Raw genomic sequence first — 17,744 nt, 5'->3', positions numbered from 1 at the left:
TAGAGATTCAGCTCAGGGATCTATTTCATAGAAATAGCTAAGCACCTTTGGGAAGTTGTTACTTTATGAAAGTTGTGAAGTCATGCCATCCTGGAATTGGAAAGGCTATTCTTGGTGTTAAGTGAAAGCCCACAGGGTCACTTTCTCAGGGAAGCCTCCCCTGCACCTGGAGGCCACACCAGGCCCCTTGACAGATGCTCTCAGAGCACTGTTTGCTTTTCCCTCAGAGTGCTTACTGCAGTTGAATTAAAGTGAATGTATGTATGTCTGTCTCTACAAGAATGTAGGCTCCTGAGCACATCTTGCTCGTCACTCTCCCTTAGTGTCTGGCGTGGATTCGGGCACACAGTAGATCTCAATAAATATTTGTTAAACAAATGAAAAGAATCAAGGCTACACTTTGTGGAATTACTCTTCTTAAGAGGACAGGAAGAGGAACCCAAAGACACCAAGAAGGACTGGCTAGAAAGGTAGCATCAGGATAGCACAGTGACATGGAAGCCAAACGAACAGACACAATAGGGAGGTCCAACACTTACTGTCTCACCACTGCTTATCCTTGATCCGCTACCGTCTGACCCAGCACCCCTCACTGCACTGCAAGCGTTCCTGCAGAAGTACTCGCCGACATCCTAGTTGCCAAGCCCAGTGGCCTTGTCTTAATTAATTGTCTTCCTCCTTCCTTGTGCACCACTTAACATCGTATCTTCTTTCTCAAAACCCTTCTGTCCATCTACCTTCCTGACATTGCACTCTCTCCATTTTCTCCTCTGGCTGCTCTTCTCTTTTCTGTTTCAATTTGTCTTTCTACTTCCCTTACACGTGGCTCCTGAAATCCTGTCATCCGCCCTCTTCTCACCTCTCTCCACGCTCAGCCCTGGGATGTCCAATTCCTCACTGTCCTACAGAAGTTTTCTCCCTCTGTTATCTCCACCCTGACCTTTGGTCTTTCTGGATACCTCCACATGGGCAGCCTTTGAGTACCTCGCCCTCAGCATGTGCTACACTGAATGTGTAGCTCCTCCAGTATTCCTTCCTGTCTGTTGCTGTTTTATAGGATGCTGTGCCCTCAGTCATCCAAAGAGGTTTATTGTTTTTTAATATTTATTTATTTGTTTGGTTATTATTATAACCAAATAAAAAGTTTTATTATTTATTATTTAATAAATAAATATTTATTTTTTTATTTATTTGTGCCAAGTCTAGGTTGCGGCATGTGAGATTCTTTAGTTGTAACATTTGAACTCTTAGTTGCAACATGCAGGATCTTGTTCCCTGACCAGGGATTGAACCCAGGCCCCCTGCATTGGAAACATGGCACCTTAGCCACTGGACCACCAGGGAGGTCCCGACAGCATTTTTTACATTTATTTTCCCCCCTAACCCCTACCCTCTATCTGATCAGTTGTGAAGTTCAAATAGTCTGCCTCTGCAATTAAGATTTGGATTTTTTGTAATGCAATAATTTATATCAAATGGCAGTTGAGTGAGCAGCCAGGCTCAGATTCTTAGAAATTTTCCACAAATGACTCAGTCACTTGTACGATGCCCTGGCAAGTTAAATAAGGAAGTCTTGAGATTTCCAGGTGGTACTAGTGGTAAAGAACCCACTTGCCAACAAAGGAGAGGTAAGAGTTGCAGGTTCAATCCCTGGGTTGGGAAGATGCCCTGGAGGAGGAAATGGCAACCCACTCCAGTACTCTTGCCTGGAGAATCCCATGGACAGAGGAGCCTGGAGGGCTACAGTCCATGGGGTTGCAAAGAGTCGGACACAACTGAAGTGACTTAGCATGCACAAATAAAGCATAAATTCATGTTTGGATTCAGGGGCTTTGGTGAACTGACCTTGAGCTACTTACCATTCTGACCTTTCATTTTTCCCTTGCATCTGTCCTGTAACTTAAACCATGATAACTGTGAATTAGCTTCTTTAGGTTTCCAGCCTCCAGTCCTTCACTTAGAAACCCTTGTCTCTACCGTCTGTCTCCAGCTCCTGATGTGTAAATGTGCTTCCCTCCATAAAGCCTTCCTGGAATCTCCTGCTTTCCTGCCTCCCACTGTCCTGTTAGGTCTTTTCTCACTTACAAAGCCCTATGCTTTTGCTATCACCACTGTCGTGGGGAGTGGCTAAAGAGGGATTAATATGGAAAGTCCACAGGCAGAAAAGGGCTCCAGGGGTCATGAGAGTTCCTGAAGAGTGTGTGGAAAGCTTTCTCATGGGTTTAGAAATACACAGGAGCTCAGATGGCACCAAAATCCTTAGATTTAAAGCAAGCTTCACATCATGCTGCATTGCTTAACAAGCCACTCTGTAGCCATCTTTATGTAATAAAAAGATGGTAGTGACTGATGCCTAACAGGTTCAGACTAATACTGTGGAGTTTCCACTTGCTACCAAATAAATGCTTGTAAAGTCTAGAGATCCCAAGATGAAAGACATTTTGTAGGTTTTAAATGTGCAAGATCCAACCAGTCTTCTGTCTCCTCCTCTAGTCAGCACTAATCCTCCAAGAGAGAGGTGGATGAAAAGGCATTATAGAATCTGAGGAAGTATGCATCTAGGGTCTCCAGATTTTCCTTGGAGGCTGGTGGTTTAAATCTGGAGCAGACAAAGGCAAAGTGCCAATTCCAAAACTTGGAAAGGGAGCTGTGTTGGGGTGTGAGGCGACTCCACCTTTCTGTTTTAATTAGAAAGCAGGAAGGGCCAAGATTGTTCTTTCTTCCAAGTTCACCAAAGGAAAATCTGACACCAATTCTGTTCTTAGGAATTTCAAAATAAATAGAGAATTCTTTGAACTCTGTAATCAACGAACTGGAAACTAATTTAAAATTTGGCATCAGCACATATATTTGTGTTATAGGAATGAGGGAAGCATCAAAGAGGTGCTCCCTATACTTCTCTTTTTAAAAGTTTACATGTGAAATGAACAGATGCTTTTTTTGTTGGAGCTATCAGGGTAACAAGAGGTTGAAAGCTGTATCAGGTATTTATTTCAGTCACTGAGATGGCTATTGGCAGAGTTCCACATACCAAAACTAAGGAGAAACTCATGAACAGATTAAAAAAAAGACATGGAGGAAAGAGACTTTGTGCCTTTTTTCTCTCTCAAGACAAACTGATGATTTAAAGAAAGGAGCAAAGCACTTTTTGCAGGGGAGGGGAGTAATTGGTCAACTTTATGTAATCCTTTCTATAAGGCCATGTTTGAATTTTGGAGAGATTTCTTTGTAATAGTGTCTTAATATAGCCTCCTAATACACTCATCAGAGAGAATGTGACTTAAGCTGATAAGTAATTTCAATCTGAACTTCATAGTTGCTAAAATGCTCCCCTTACTGGGTGGACTGTAATGTGGAGCACTGGTGAGATTGGTGAGACTAAGGTAGATAGGTGTGGGGAAGGATTAAGAAAAGACTGAATTCATTGGCACCTGATTTAGTGAGCAAACAGGAAAGGAATTTCTGGCTATGAAGTTTGTGATTCCACATCAAGATCATTCTTTATAATAGAATAACCACCCACCCTTAGTCCAGAGCCAGAATTCCTCAGATTCTTCCAGCCAGAGGGCCCCTGGCACACTAAACAGTCTGTTGTGATATCTGAACACGTAAGTGAGTGTATTTGGCCAGGGAGATTTGCTAGTGAAATTGATCTTGCCTTCCCTGGGTTTTTCCAGTTGTACTTAATAATTAAAGGAAAATTAAAACCCAGACTCCCTGAAACGTTAAGTATCAGATACATAAGCTAATCAAGCCCTCCAATCACATTGAATTAGAGTTAGAAGGGACCTTAAAATTCATCTTGAACAAACTGAAAGAGGAATTGTAAATCTCTTTCCCCAGATCTCTGCCAAGTGATTGCTTGAGTTTCTGCTCAGACACCTCTGGGGTCAGGAAAGTCATCCCTTCAGGGGACGCCCTATTCTCCAAGTAGCTGGGAGAAAGCTTTGTTGATTTGAAATCTGCCCTTGGATCGTAGTGTGCCAGCTTAAGTAGACATCCAGAACAAGCTTCCTTCCTCCCACTTCCCAGCCCTTTAGATACCTGATGTTCATCATATTGCTTGGAAACCATCCCTAGGTCAAGCATTCTTGGTTCTTTCTGCTGTTTGTTCCTCAGAGGACAGTCTTGCAGTGTAGGACCAGGAGGGGTCAGCATTGTGGGGCAGCTCCTTTAACAGTTTTAGGACTAAAGAATATTCAAGTTAGAAAAGCTGTTAAGACACAATCTAGTCTGCCCACCCTCCCTTTCAGTTTACAGATGGATAGAGAATCTTTTGAATTTGAGTGGGCAGAAATTGATCAGCAGCCTCTTTCAAAGTAAGAAATGAAGTGTAAGACATTTTGCCAGTGAAAGGTCTTTTAGTTACTTAATTCTGATCGCAGGCTTCAGCTGACACCTCCTTTTTGCCAAAGACCTCTCTGGCTCAAGTCAGCCTAAGGGCTCAGCTCAGAGTTTCACTGCCAGATCTCCATACACCAGCTATTGGCTTCACTTAACAGTTTGTATAGAGGGTAGAAATAACTTTTCCATAAGTTTTACCATCTGTATTGACCACATGGTCAGTTGAGAGATTTTAATAGACTTTTTTTCCTTCATAAAATCAGAAAATGGCCATCACAAAGGAGCCGCCTATTACACCCCTTCTGATATGCAGCTGCCTCTGGTGGACGGGTTTCTGGGTTGCCCTTTGTACTTTCTTTGTTTAACAGTCACCAGGCGTCTAGATGGCTTTTCTAAAAGCCAAAAAGCTCTGGACGGGATTGTGGGCCACTTTTCTTTAGAATTTTCCATCTTGAGACTTGAAATACAGACCCCTCTTTTCATTTGGCCCCGAGGAGCTCAGGTTTCCTTGGATGTGCCCAGCGGTGAAGGAGCCCAGGTTTTGGGTCTGGGGGCGCTGCTGCCAGCATCTCCCCCGCTGCCCCCGCTGTCAGTTCCCTTCTCCTCAGTCAACACCATTCAGATCTGTGGGCAAATAAATCCCGGTGAGGGAATGAACCGAGACCTGACGGACGTGAGGAACGGGAGAGGGAAGGTACCTGGAGTTTATCCAATAACTTGGTCCGAATTGAAGTGCCAGGTTTAAGGCTGGAGTGTTCTTGGGCTCGGCAGGGGCGCGCTAAAGGTGACATTGGAGGGACGAGGGACACCCCTTTGGCGGCAGAGCCGAAGCGGGGAGTGATGCCGGCAGATGGGGCCCAGAATGGCCCTTGCCAGAACCTGCTGGCTGCGGGGCGGCGGGGGCGCCCATTTTGGGTTAGCTCGCCCTGCGGCTAGGAGCCCGGCGGGCTGGGACGCGGCGGGGGCGACAGGGGCCGGGCCAGCGGCAGGAGGGCGGGGCTTCCCTTTGTCAGGGGATTTGCGCTGCGCGGCCGAGACTAGCGCTGGTGCCGCTCCCCGCCCCTCGCTCTCTCGCGGGGCGGGGCTCTCCCTCCGGCCCCGGGGGCGCGGTGGGCGTGGGCCCGCCAGCCGGGCGGCGGGCGCTGGGCTCCCTCGCCCAGACCCGCGCAGAAGCCCCTCCCTCGGTGCCTCGGCCTCCAATCCCCTCGGTCGCCCCCTCCCTCCGGCTCGGCGGCTCTCGCCCCGGCTCTGCCCCGCCCTCCTCCCCAGGCTCTCCGCGTCGCCCTCCCCGGCTTCCAGGGGGGCTGCCCGGGCGGGGCGGCGCGGCGCGGCGGCGCGGGGAAGGGGGAGGAGAGCCGCCCGCCAGCCGAGCACTTCCAGCGAGAGGTGGGCGAGCGGGCCGCGCGGCGCGAGGGAGGCGGGCTCGCCCCCGCCCGGCCCGAGCGGAGCCTTTTGTTCCCAGCCAGAAGTTTGCATGCCGGGACCGTGACAGCTGCGGGCGGGGAGGACGGCGGGGCCGCGGGGCCGGCGGTGGCGGAGAATAGAGGCGGCTGCTTGACATGCAGCCCACGGCGTGGCGGCTGCGGACCGGGGACTGGCGGCGGTGGCGGGGGAGGCGGCGCCCACAGCACGCGGGACTCAGCTGCCGGAGGGACCAACTAACTTCCTGAGCGCGGGACTGGAGGCCGGCGCGGCCGGGAACCACCTGCCAGCCTGCGGTGAGGAGACCGTGGCCCTCGGGGCGCGCGGCGCGGTGAAGCGGGCGGCAGGGAGCGAGCCTTGCCGACTGACCCTCGGTCGCCGCCGCAGCCCGCCGGCCCCTCAAAGGGCCGGCGCCGGGCTCCACTCGGCTTGTTTTGCGGCCGCGGCGCTGGGCTGTTTCTGGGAGCCACAACAATGCCATGATGTTTTGGAGACAGGAAGCCCCAAGCTGGCCGCGAATGAAGGACTTCCTGTGTTTAAAGTTGCAGGAATATCCGCCGACCAGCCCCGTTCAAATACAAACACCCGAACTAGGGAGGACGAATGGCTAATTCAGACCAGCTGGACTCTCCAGGGCTGGAACTGAGGATAAAATGAAAGGAATTCTTAGGAGCTTGGGCCATACTTGAAGACCAGAGAGGCTGTGCCATTGTTATTAAAAGACACAATCGATGTGAATCCTCTGCTTCCAACTCTGCTCGGGTGAGAAGTGAGTGGAACTAGATATTGAATAAGACTTGTCAGTACCAGATGATTTTTTTTTTTTTTTAAACTGACTGAATTAGAGCGGTGCTCTTTAAACAAATAAAAAAGCCATAGAAGGAATAATTTTGTTGATTACCTTATACCAATTATCTGTCTGCAACCATGAGGCTGCTAACCTGTGAGGAAAAAGCTGTTTCTCTTAGAGCTTCTCCCAGAATAGTTTCAAAGTGCAACTTCCAGGCCTTTCTGGAGGGAAGATTCGACTGGGGGGTTCGCAGTTATGAAGATGTAAAAGGGTTTTTAACCTACACAGAATGCATTTTGGGGGAAACTGTGAGAAACTTTTAAAAGGTTGATGGTTCATCTTGATTGAAAAAGTATGGGTAAGCCACTCAGCAGGCCGGACTGTTTAAGGCAGAACCCTACCTGCCTGGGAAAGGGGGAGGAAGAGGATGGCTACATAGAGGATTGCTATGTTCCACAGCGATCTATATATGATACAATGAGGATAAATGAACAAATTGACCAGGGGTCAAAGCTTAATCAGACTTCAAAAAGCACCATGGAAAAGATAGAAGGAAGCACTATATCCAGCAACGGTACGTTAGGAGCAGCCGCTAATGTTTTTGAATCCAGAGCACCAGAAGGCAAAAAGTTGGACGAGAGAATAATATTTGACGCACTAAAGCTAAGCAGTGATGTGCAGAAGTCAGCACCTGTGCCACCCAGAAGGCGGCCAAATGCAGAACGCAAGGACAACATTAACAGGAGATCTTGGAAGTCCTTCATGCCACCCAATTTCCCAGAATTCGCCGAAAGGATGGAAGCTTCTCTCAGTGAGGTTTCCGAAGCTGGTGTTTCAAATCCTTCCTTGCAAGAGAAGAAGGAGTCCAGTTCTGCATTAACAGAAAGTTCTGGTCACGTGGACCACAAGGAACCTCAGTCAGAGTCAGTAACTCTGGAACATGTGTCCAAATCCATAGGTATTCCAGAAATGCAGGATGTGAAAAACTTAGGTGGAAACAGCCAAGACTTCAGATTGCAGCAGCGCAGTGAGAGCTCTTCCCGTGAATTCCAGCCTCTAGAGTCAGAAGCTGCAGCAGCAAGTGGTAACACAGATGTAATGCAGGAGCACAGATTCCCAAGTGCAACCTGGCCCAGAGCCATGAAAAGTTTGGCTAAGGGAGGCTTCAGCGAGAAGCAGCACCCCCTGGGGGACACAGCTTGCACTGTGGAATTGCCACCTCTCTCCCCTTGCCTGAGTGAAGAGCTCTTGGATTCAGAGTTGCGTGTTCTCGTAACCCCCAGCCTCAGGGAGAAGACGGAGTCTGAGCTCAAGTTTGAGGAGGATGAGCGATGGATCATGATGGAGGCTGCGGAGGAGTGGGAGGAAGAGAAGCTGTCAGAGAGTGGAAAGACTTTTCTAACAGCACATGAGGAGAACAGCCTAGCAGATATCTTTGAAGAAGGAAAGCAAGCAGATACTGCGGCAGTGGTGGAGGATGGAGTCGGCTGCTCCACCGCTGTCGGAGTTTTTGAGCACCTAGCTCTTGGTCAGATCCGTTGCTCTGATGACCCGCAGCCTGCTCAAAACTGTTTGGCTTCTGTTCTCAAGGCCGAATCTTTGGATTACAACTGTGTTCTAACAGGTGAGACCGCCGTAGAACTGAGAAACAGGACTGCTCTGGGGCTGGAGGGTCTTGTTTCAGATTTAGAATGCACTGTTGGTCCTGCCGACTCAGAGCAGCTCTCTGACACAGACTCGGTGCAGATGTTTCTAGAACTTGAAAAGGAGTGTTTATCTGAAGAAGGAGTGACTCCTCTAGTTGAGCTGGAGAATCAAGCCTCTTCTGAAGGGCTGGCCCCATCCCAGGACGCAGAAAATTCACTTGTAATCAGTCCTTTTTCAGGGGCTGCCTTAGAAAAGGATCATGTAGACCTTTTAAAGGTAAGGACTGAAGACTGTGGTCCTGGGTTGGATGGTGACTCTTTCAACGCCCTGGACTCTTCTCAGGTGCCTAATACTGTGGAATTTACTGCCTACTCTGATTCTGTGAGGGACGCTTCCACTGTTAGTGAGGAGGAGGGTGAAAAAGTGCCTTTTAGCCCCGAAACTGCTGGGGAATTTAACCTTAGATTCCTGACTGATCTGGAGTCCCTGGGAGGATGGTCCAACTCTGATCACAGGGCTTCTCCTGAAGAAAATGTACCGGACTCTGAAGCCAAGCTGGCCAAAGAACACAGCAGTTTGTCCCAGGTGGATGGTCATGAAGTTGAGGGGAATGCTGAGGAGGGTGTGGAGAGAGCCCCCCTCGGTTCTGCTGTTAGCCGTGAACTCACAGATGTTACCTCAGGATCTGAAGGAGAGGTGTTGCCGGATGATTCACATTTACCAACAGATGAGATTCATTGGGAAGGTGAGAAAGGAGCTATTAATGAAGAAGAAAACCTTCTGACTTCCTTGGGAGATGTGGACCTTTGTGAATTGTTGTTCGTGGAAGGAGCTTGTGATGAGGATGGTGAAGCACAGGTGCTGGATTATGAAGCCAGGCTGGAGGACCGAGCCTCAGCACACCTTCCTGGTGAACTCCCAGAGCAAATCTCCCAGAGTCTCCAGAGAAAGTCCCCGGAGTCAGAGTTCCTGAGTCCGCACCTGCCGGTTGGAGGAGTGAGGCATAGCAGAGATGGAGTGGAAACCGTGAATGGGACCAAGCCCAAGCTGAATATGGCCTTATTGGAGGAAGGGGAAGCAGAAATGAGAGATTCCAATTCATTGCTAAATACCTTTCTGGAGGAACAAGTTACCAAGGCTAGTAACACGGAAGCAGTGTTGGAGAGCTGGGCATCCATCCCACAGAAGCCTGACGCAGCTGCTGCAGCGCCCACTGTAGAAGATGCCGTGTGTGCTGCAGTGCCTGTCCCAGAGGGAGCTGCTGCAGCCGCTGTCACAGTGCCCTCTCCAGAGGGGCATGTCCCAGCTGTTTCCGTGGCCACCGTAGAGGCACGTGTCCCAGCTGCTTCAGGTTTTACCCTAGAAAAGGTTGGCCCAGGTGCTGCAGTGCCTGCTCCTGAGGGGACTGCTCCAGCTGCTGCAGTGCCCACCACAGAGGAGGATACCCCGGAGGAGCCTGTCACCCCCGCTGGTAGAGTGTCCACCTCAGAGGAGCCTTCAGTCCCAGCTGGAGCAGTGTCCACCCCAGAGGAGCCTGATACCCCAAATGTTAGAATGCTCACCCCAGAGGAGCCTGCCGCCCCAGCTGGTGCAGGGTCTACTCCAGAGGAGCTTGCCACCCCAGCTGGTGCCGTGCCCACTCCAGAGCAGTCTGCTGCCCCAGCTTGTGCAGTGTCAACCCCAGAGCAGTCTGCCACCCCGGCTGGTGCAGTGCCCACCCCAGAGCAGTCTGCCACCCTAGCTGGTGCAGTGTCCACCCCAGAGGAGCCTGCCACCCCAGCTGGTGCAGTGTCCACCCCAGAGGAGCCTGCCACCCCAGCTGGTGCAGTGTCCACCCCAGAGGAGCCTGCCACCCCAGCTGGTGCAGTGTCCACCCCAGAGGAGCCTGCCACCCCAGCTGGTGCCGTGCCCACTCCAGAGCAGTCTGACACCCCAGCTGGTGCAGTGTCCACCCCAGAGGAGCCTGCCACCCCAGCTGGTGCAGTGTCCACCCCAGAGGAGCCTGCCACCCCAGCTGGTGCAGTGTCCACCCCAGAGCAGCCTGCTGCCCCAGCTGGTACAGTGCCCACCCCAGAACAGTCTGACACCCCAGCTGGTGCAGTGTCCACCCCAGAAGAGCCTGCCACCCCAGCTGGTGCAGTGTCCACCCCAGAGAAGCCTGCCACCCCAACTGATGCCGTGCCCACTCCAGAGCAGCCTGCTGCCCCAGCTGGTACAGTGCCCACCCCAGAGCAGTCTGACACCCTAGCTGGTGCAGTGTCCACCCCAGAGGAGCCTGCCACCCCAGAGGAGCCTGCCACCCCAGCTGGTGCAGTGTCTACCCCAGAGCAGTCTGCCACCCCAGCTGGTGCAGTGTCCACCCCAGAGCAGTCTGCCACCCCAGCTGGTGCAGTGTCCATCCCAGAGGAGCCTGACGCCCCAGCTGGTGCAGTGCCCACCCCAGAGGAGCTTGCAGCCCCAGCTGCTGAACTGTCTGCTCCAGAGGAGTCTGATAGCCCAGCTGTTAGAGCGTTCACCCCAGAGGAGCCTCCTGCTGCAGCTGCTGCAGCCCCAGCTGTGGAGGAGGTGCTCCCCGTTGGCGCACCCTTCCCGGGAGATGCTCCCCATGCTGATTCAGTGCCTGTCTCAGAAGGAACTTCTATTCTAGAAGAGGCTTCCCCTGCTGGAATGCCGATCCAGCAGGAGCTTGATTCCCCAGCATTTGGAGTAAAAGAGGTGACTGGCACAGTGCTGCATGGGAAAGTGCCTCTGGCTGCAATTGATGGATTAAATTCAAATGAGGTAATTGTTGCTCATTTTGTTAGGGCAGGATGTGGAGAGTAAAGTGAGATTTGCAAGTTCTGTGACTTGGTGGTGATTAGAAAGGGCACAGATAATTCTTTGGGTCTCTTAAGAATGCCTGAGTTTTTCTGGCCTTTTTTGGTCTTTTTATTGAATTTATGGGGAAAACGTGTCTTTCGTCTGCTGAAAAACTTTATAATTCAGACTTTTTCTAATTGGGCTATAAGCAAAGCTCAAGGAAATTAGGAATGTAAACAGTTTTGCCTTTAATTTTGGAAAAGATTATTAGCGGGAAAGGGTGATTCTGCTTTTGAAATTTACAGTGTGTTCTTTCCTAAATCAAGGGGCTGCTTATTCATTGGTGATGTTAGCAGTCAAGTAGAGGCTAGAGTATATGTACTTTGGATGGAGACCTGGGATACTTTTAACAACTCTGAGACAGTTAAATATCCTGAGGCTCCAGTTGCCTCATTTGTTAAGGCAGAAGAACCCTGTGAGGGTTGTGAGGGTAAAATGAGATCATCCGTTCAAAGCACCAAACACAGAAGATTTGAGTCACTGTCAATATGCTTCCCCTTTCAAATAGATAACGTTGGTTAACGTTGCTTAACTGAAAGAATTCACCAAAGCAGGTTGAGTGAAAGCCATATATGGATGTGTGAATAACAGTTTTTAAATACAAATGTGTATTTTTAAAGCCTGAAAAAGATACAGTAATGATTATGAAGAAAGTATTTTAGTAATCTTGTCAGTCTTTGTGTTCGGAAACAAGTCAGTTTTCTCTCCCTAGACCTCTTGTTTCTTAATCTGTGAAATTAGGAAATTGGACTAATGTCCTCCTGGGTCTCATACCTCCAAGGTTTTGAAGTCCTCCCGTTAGAGAACATAATGTGTTGTGAACCCTGTTCCCAAGATTCTTATCCTTTAGCATTTCATAATCAGAGGATTTCAAGAATGGCAGCTCTCTGCACTTTACTGTCCTGGTGTCATTTGGTCACTGATAAGGAGGGAAGGAGTTAGAAGTTTAATCAAATACAGTCAGTGGTAACTGAGTGCAAAGGTGGTTTTAATTTTGCACCATCTCCAGGACCCAAAACAGTGCCTTCCCTGTAGTATGCATTCCTGTTGACTGAGTGGATGAATGTTAATCTCCTAAATATTCATAGATGCTGCGAGAAAGTTGGGTTCACCTCCATTGCAGAACCTTTCAGGGAAACCTTAGTCAGCTAGGACCAATTAAACATGCAGCTGCCAGCAAGGAAAGATCATTTTGACTGCAGGCTATAAGCCGTCAACCAAGCTAAGCCACAGATCTTCCGCTTAGCTGTGTGGTAGTGGTGTCACCTGGACTTCACAATTATTTTGTAATGGAGCACCCCATCAAATTAGAGTGCATCACCTTTCGGGTTGATGGATTTGATCCAGTTTTCTCAGTTTTACTGAATTTGGGGTTGACACCAAGATCCTATCCAGCATCCTATGCAAAGTCACCAGCATTCTTGATTACACAGACTATTTCTATTATAAAGCCTGCAACAATAGTTGATGAAATACAGGGATTTCATTATAAAGAGCCAGTCAAATCTGCATAAAGGAAAAATATTCAGAGAAACTCTTAAGTCAGTCTCTGGGATCTCTGGTAGTCTGGCAGCTACAGGAGGTAGTCATTTTATGAAATATTGGCCAATATAAATGACAGGAGAAACAAATAGTAGCCCAGCTGCAAAGTCTGTGATTTAGAATGAACTGCTCTAGATCCTCTTCATATGTATGTAAAATGTTCACATGTATACATGGTTAAAATAGATACAAGCATTCTAATAGCAATCACAAGGTTTAGTAGAAGAAAGAAGAGCCAGAACTTGTTTGCTATTTCCATAGTGGGATCCTAAGTTCACTAAGAGCAATCTGTGGTTCTTGAAGCTTTCTTCTCATGTGTAGACTTCCTTAGACTTATTTCCAGTCACTGGTTCAATGAAGAAAACAACTGTTTGTATAAAATAGTGGTCCTATAAAATTAAGAATTTGCCACGGAAGTTTTTAAGCAAAAATTGGGGAGCCTCACAATCTCAGTTCAACACTTGAATCCTCAGCCAATCAACAGAACTTTTATGGATTTGTTTGCTTTCTCTCACACTGTTTCTGTGCAAGGATTCATTCATTTATAGGATAACTACTTATCGTGTACCCAGTACTCTGCACTGGGTACTGGAACTTCTGCAGTAAATAGAATTGGTGTGGTCCCTGCCCTTGTGGGACTTACAGTATAGTAGGGGAGGCTTCAGTTATGTCTCTTTACAATCCTGTGGACTGTAGCCCACCAGGCTCCTCTGTCTGTGGGATTCTCCAGGCAAGAATACTAGAGTGGGTTGCTGTGCCCTCCTCCAAGGAATCTTCCAGACCCAGGGATCAAACCAGCATCTCCTTCATTGCAGGCAGATTATTTGCCGTTGAGCCACTGGGAAAGCCCAGGGGGAGGCAGAAATTAAGCAAAAATGATACAAATATATGGTTATAAATAATGGCAAATGCTTTGAATAAAAAAAAAAAGTTATTATAAGAAACAATAGGGGTATTTAATTTCAGTTGCCGTGTCAAAGAAACAGTTTTAAAACTATAACCTGAAGGATAAATAGAAGTTACTTAGTCAAAGAGCATTCTAGACAAAGGAAATGAAAACTGGAAAGAGCTTGGCATGTTAAAACTAAAAGAGAGCCAAGTGACCAGACCACAGTAAGCAAGGTTTCCAGAAGAGTGTCTTGCAGTGAACCTGGAAAGGTGGGAAGGGGCCAGATGATGCAGGGGCTGAGAAAGAAATCAAGGATCTCTACCTTACAAGCCATAGGTAAGTATTGGAAGATTTAAGTAGGGGAGTGAAATTATTTCATTTTCATTTTTTAAGGATGACTCAGCTTAAAAGATAGAGAAAGCTGGTTCACATTGACAAAAAAATTTTCAACATTATTTGGGTTTATAAATCTCAGATTTCTTTTGTTTTATATTTTGATAGTTTGTATTGTAATTGACATGGAATTCAGAAAACACAGAATGGTTTGCAACTTTAAAAAAATCACACTGGCTACTATGTTTAGGATGAATTGTATGGGATCAAGGACAAAGTAGAGAGGCCTGCTCAATTACTGCAATTGTCTGGGTGGCTTGGATAGAGAGTCAGTGGATTTGAAGACAGAGTCAGTGGATGGATCTGAGACACAGTTTAGGGGCAAAATCAGTAAGATCTGATAATAACTTTCATGTTGGGGGGTAGTGAGGGGAAGTTATCAAGGATGGTTTCTAGGTTCTGATCTGCATCATTGAGTAGATGGGTGTTGGAGGGTGGAGGAAACAAAAAGTACCCGTTGAATTGAGAAGGCATTTTGAGACCAAAAAAGAAGGCAGGAAGCTCCATATAATCAATGGATCAGTTTATTATAGAGTAACTTACTCTCAGGCTTCCCTGGTGTCTCAGCAATTAAGAATCCGCCTGCCAAAGCAGGAGATGTGGGTCAGGAAGATCCCCTCAAGAAGGAAATGACCACCCACTCCAGTATTCTTGCCTGGAAATTCCCATGGACAGAAGAGCCTGGTGGGCTACAGTGCATGGGGTTGCAAAAGAGTCAGACATGACTGAGCAACCAAACAACAACTTACTCTCAGGGTAGCATCAGGCAGACTACAACCCAGAAGCATTCTCAGCTGCACTCTGCACCATCGTGGGGGCAACTGATACAGTTCTGCAGTTAACCTAGAGGGTGGGGGTCGGTGCTTGGGAAAAGGACTTGTATTCCTAAGTCAATATTTATGAATGGGTTCTAATCTATGGACACTAGGAATATACATCAGCAAAGGTTTTCATCATTGTTTGGGGACACACAGAGCATAGGAGCTACCTGGTCCTGATGATGATTAAACAGTATCTATTATCTACAAAGCCCTTGACAACAGAGAAGTGATGTACTGTACATTACAGTCCTGGGTAGGGTCAGCAGAAGGACAGGAGAAACTCTAAGGGCCCAAGATGGTGTCAGTAAGGCTCACAGCCATACAGTGGGGGCAGTGGCGAATTGCTCAGGGAAGGGCAGCAATGGGGGAGAGGAAATTAGCAGGTACATTGTTCAACTTTGGAATGGTATATGGCAATATTAAGGAAAATAGTTGGATATTTAGATTTGAAATTCAAAGTATATATATAATTTTTAGAGTAATAAGCATTTATTATGGTAAGGAATGCCATAGGAATGGGTAGAATTGCCTTTAAGGGAATGTAGATTGAGAAAAGGGCTCAGGACTGGTATCCTACCCTTGTCTCTACCCTCTAAGGCTAACATTTGGAGATTTAGACGAGAAAGAGGAAGTGCATGAAGGACATCAAAAAAGGATCAGTCAGGATGAAAGCTGGGAGAATGTGGTATTACTATAGATAAAAGTGTTTTAAGAAGGTCTTTGGGAAATTTTCTGTTTTATGTCCCTGTTGCATCTTACAGCCATGCAATAATTTTTACTAGTGTTCTGCTCTGGGAAATGTCTGCCAGCACTGGTTAGTTGGTAACACGGCACAGTCCATGTGCCACGGAATACTAAGGAGTAGGAATTTTAATGTATCTAAAAGCACAAGTTTTGTGAAACAGCTTTATTAGGGAATTAAGAGAAAGGAGCAAGTGTTTTCAGATTTATTTTCTTTAACATTCTGTTCACTTGTGTTCACTATGAATATTTAAAGGGTACTAGTATATAGAGCAGAGAAGGCAATGGCACCCCACTCCAGTACTCTTGCCTGGAGAATCCCATGGACGGAGGAGCCTGGTGGACTGCAGTCCATGGGTTCTCGAAGAGTCGGACACAACTGAGTGACTTCACTTTCACTTTTCACTTCCATGCATTGGAGAAGGAAATGGCAACCCACTCCATTGTTCTTGCCTGGAGAATCCCAGGGACGGTGGAGCCTGGTGGGCTGCCGTCTATGGGGTCGCTTAGAGTCGGACACGACTGAAGTGACTTAGCAGCAGCAGTATATAGAGGCATTCTCATATATTTTTAAACTTCTGGGAAAAAAAAAAAGACAAGTACCCATTCCCTGTCAATCCATAGAGTGGACATGGGAAATGAAGAAATCTCAAATACGTTATGTGAAATGTTCACAAACAAAGTAAACCCAAATTTTAAGAAAAGAATTGGCTCTATTATATGGAAGAGATTATCAAGCTACTTAAATTACGTTTTTACTTTTCTGTATGATTTACATTGATACCAGTAGAGCTTCTTGCCAAGATGGAGGTATTCTGTGTTGCCCAGTACTTTAGACCCTTAGCCACACATGGCCTTTGGCCCCTTGACCCCATGAAATCAGGCTAGTGGGGTGGAAGAACTGAATTTCTAGTTAAATAGCCACACGTAACTGTTGGCTGCCATATTGGACAACACAGGAAAAATTACATATCAGTCACAACATGAGACAGGATTTAATTACTGGGTAAATGGGGGCTCTTCGGTGTGCTGGACACCTTCCCTCTGTACTTTAGGCATTTCTGCTGTCTTCACCTTTCCAGCCCCTCCCACAGCCATGTTGTTTTTTCCCCTCTGCTCTGATTTTTCTTCAGTGAAAGCAAGTTTAATACAAAGTAGAATCATCGCACTTGCTTTCTCTAGGAACCATGTTATTGGAGTAACAGCCATTTTTAGCTGAACTGCTGTGTAGTGTTGCCTAACAAAATATGGTGTAATCAAATTGTAGTATAAAATGAAGCCCACTGGTAATTACCTCTATAACCTTCCTCTTTCAGTGTTCCCTGGGGCCTTTCCTCCTCGTGACTCACTTGTTCAGCCACAGACCATTCTTTCTAGAATCAGTTTCCTAATCCTAGTGTGATCTGTGGTCTCACATAGGCCAAAATTAGTCTTACCCAAACTTATAATTTTCTTTTGCATTTATTTTTGTGCTCTTCCATGTCTTCAGCTTTCATTGATTCACCTGTTTCCCTGAACTTGAAGGAACTTTTTATGGAAGAAAAAAGAATGGAAATAGATCCAGACTAGTGGAATGTGGCTGATTTTATCCTCTGACAATTGAGAGAAATCTGATCTTAGGGACAAATATTTATTTCATTTTTTCTTTAATACCATTGGAGTGGCAGAAATACTGTTCTCTTTGTTTCCTTTTCTAAATTTCTAAGTAATAATGGACCTTGACTGCATTAGAAGGAAACACTCACATTGCTTGTTACACTTGTTTACAGTTATAAAATTCCATTGTTTCATGGTAAACATGGATATATAGTATCATTGTTTTAAAGATATTTTATGTATATCTGAGTCTTACTTAAAATATGTCTGAAGTTGTTAAGGACATCTCTCTATAATACTGGCCCACTTCCCTTTGTAATCAGGAATACTATTTCAAGATTATTGGCTGTTTGTGGTCTGCGCCCTTGGAATAGAATGGAATTAAATGGCCACTGGGGTATTAAGCTATGAGGTTGGGATTCTTCACACCATTAATGTGTTTTGGTTAATTATTAGTCCTAGTCAGAAAAGAGCATTGCATGTATCATGGTTGGTTAAAGCTATTCCCCAAGGTATTTTTAATCTTAAGTACTAGTCATTTGGTATCAACCTTCCCATTTAGGATTGATAATGCATCACACTTTCATGGTATCTTGAGGCTGATGCTTCTTTATTCTCAAGAGCTTTTTGCATTAAAAAATTAGCAACAGAAACAAACCATGAGTCATGGTTTAAATGCCTGAGTAGTGCCATAACTCTC

General features: G+C 46.8%; 2 protein-coding genes across 26 annotated transcripts in view; both read left to right on the top strand.

Annotated features, from left to right (window-relative positions):
* Positions 1 to 17,744, top strand: part of MACF1 (microtubule actin crosslinking factor 1) — a 337,865-nt gene that overhangs the window by 265,422 nt on the left and 54,699 nt on the right. The gene's annotated exons all lie outside the window — the stretch shown is intronic.
* Positions 1,376 to 15,822, top strand: KIAA0754 (KIAA0754 ortholog). Its single transcript, XM_043461831.1, has one exon. It carries the CDS (start codon positions 6,911 to 6,913, stop codon positions 11,024 to 11,026), a length of 4,116 nt encoding a protein of 1,371 aa, XP_043317766.1. The 5' UTR covers positions 1,376 to 6,910; the 3' UTR covers positions 11,027 to 15,822.

Source organism: Cervus canadensis, chromosome 2 (assembly GCF_019320065.1).
Source record: "Cervus canadensis isolate Bull #8, Minnesota chromosome 2, ASM1932006v1, whole genome shotgun sequence".
Classification (NCBI taxonomy): domain Eukaryota; kingdom Metazoa; phylum Chordata; class Mammalia; order Artiodactyla; family Cervidae; genus Cervus; species Cervus canadensis.
This window is presented reverse-complemented; position numbering and strand designations above follow the sequence as displayed.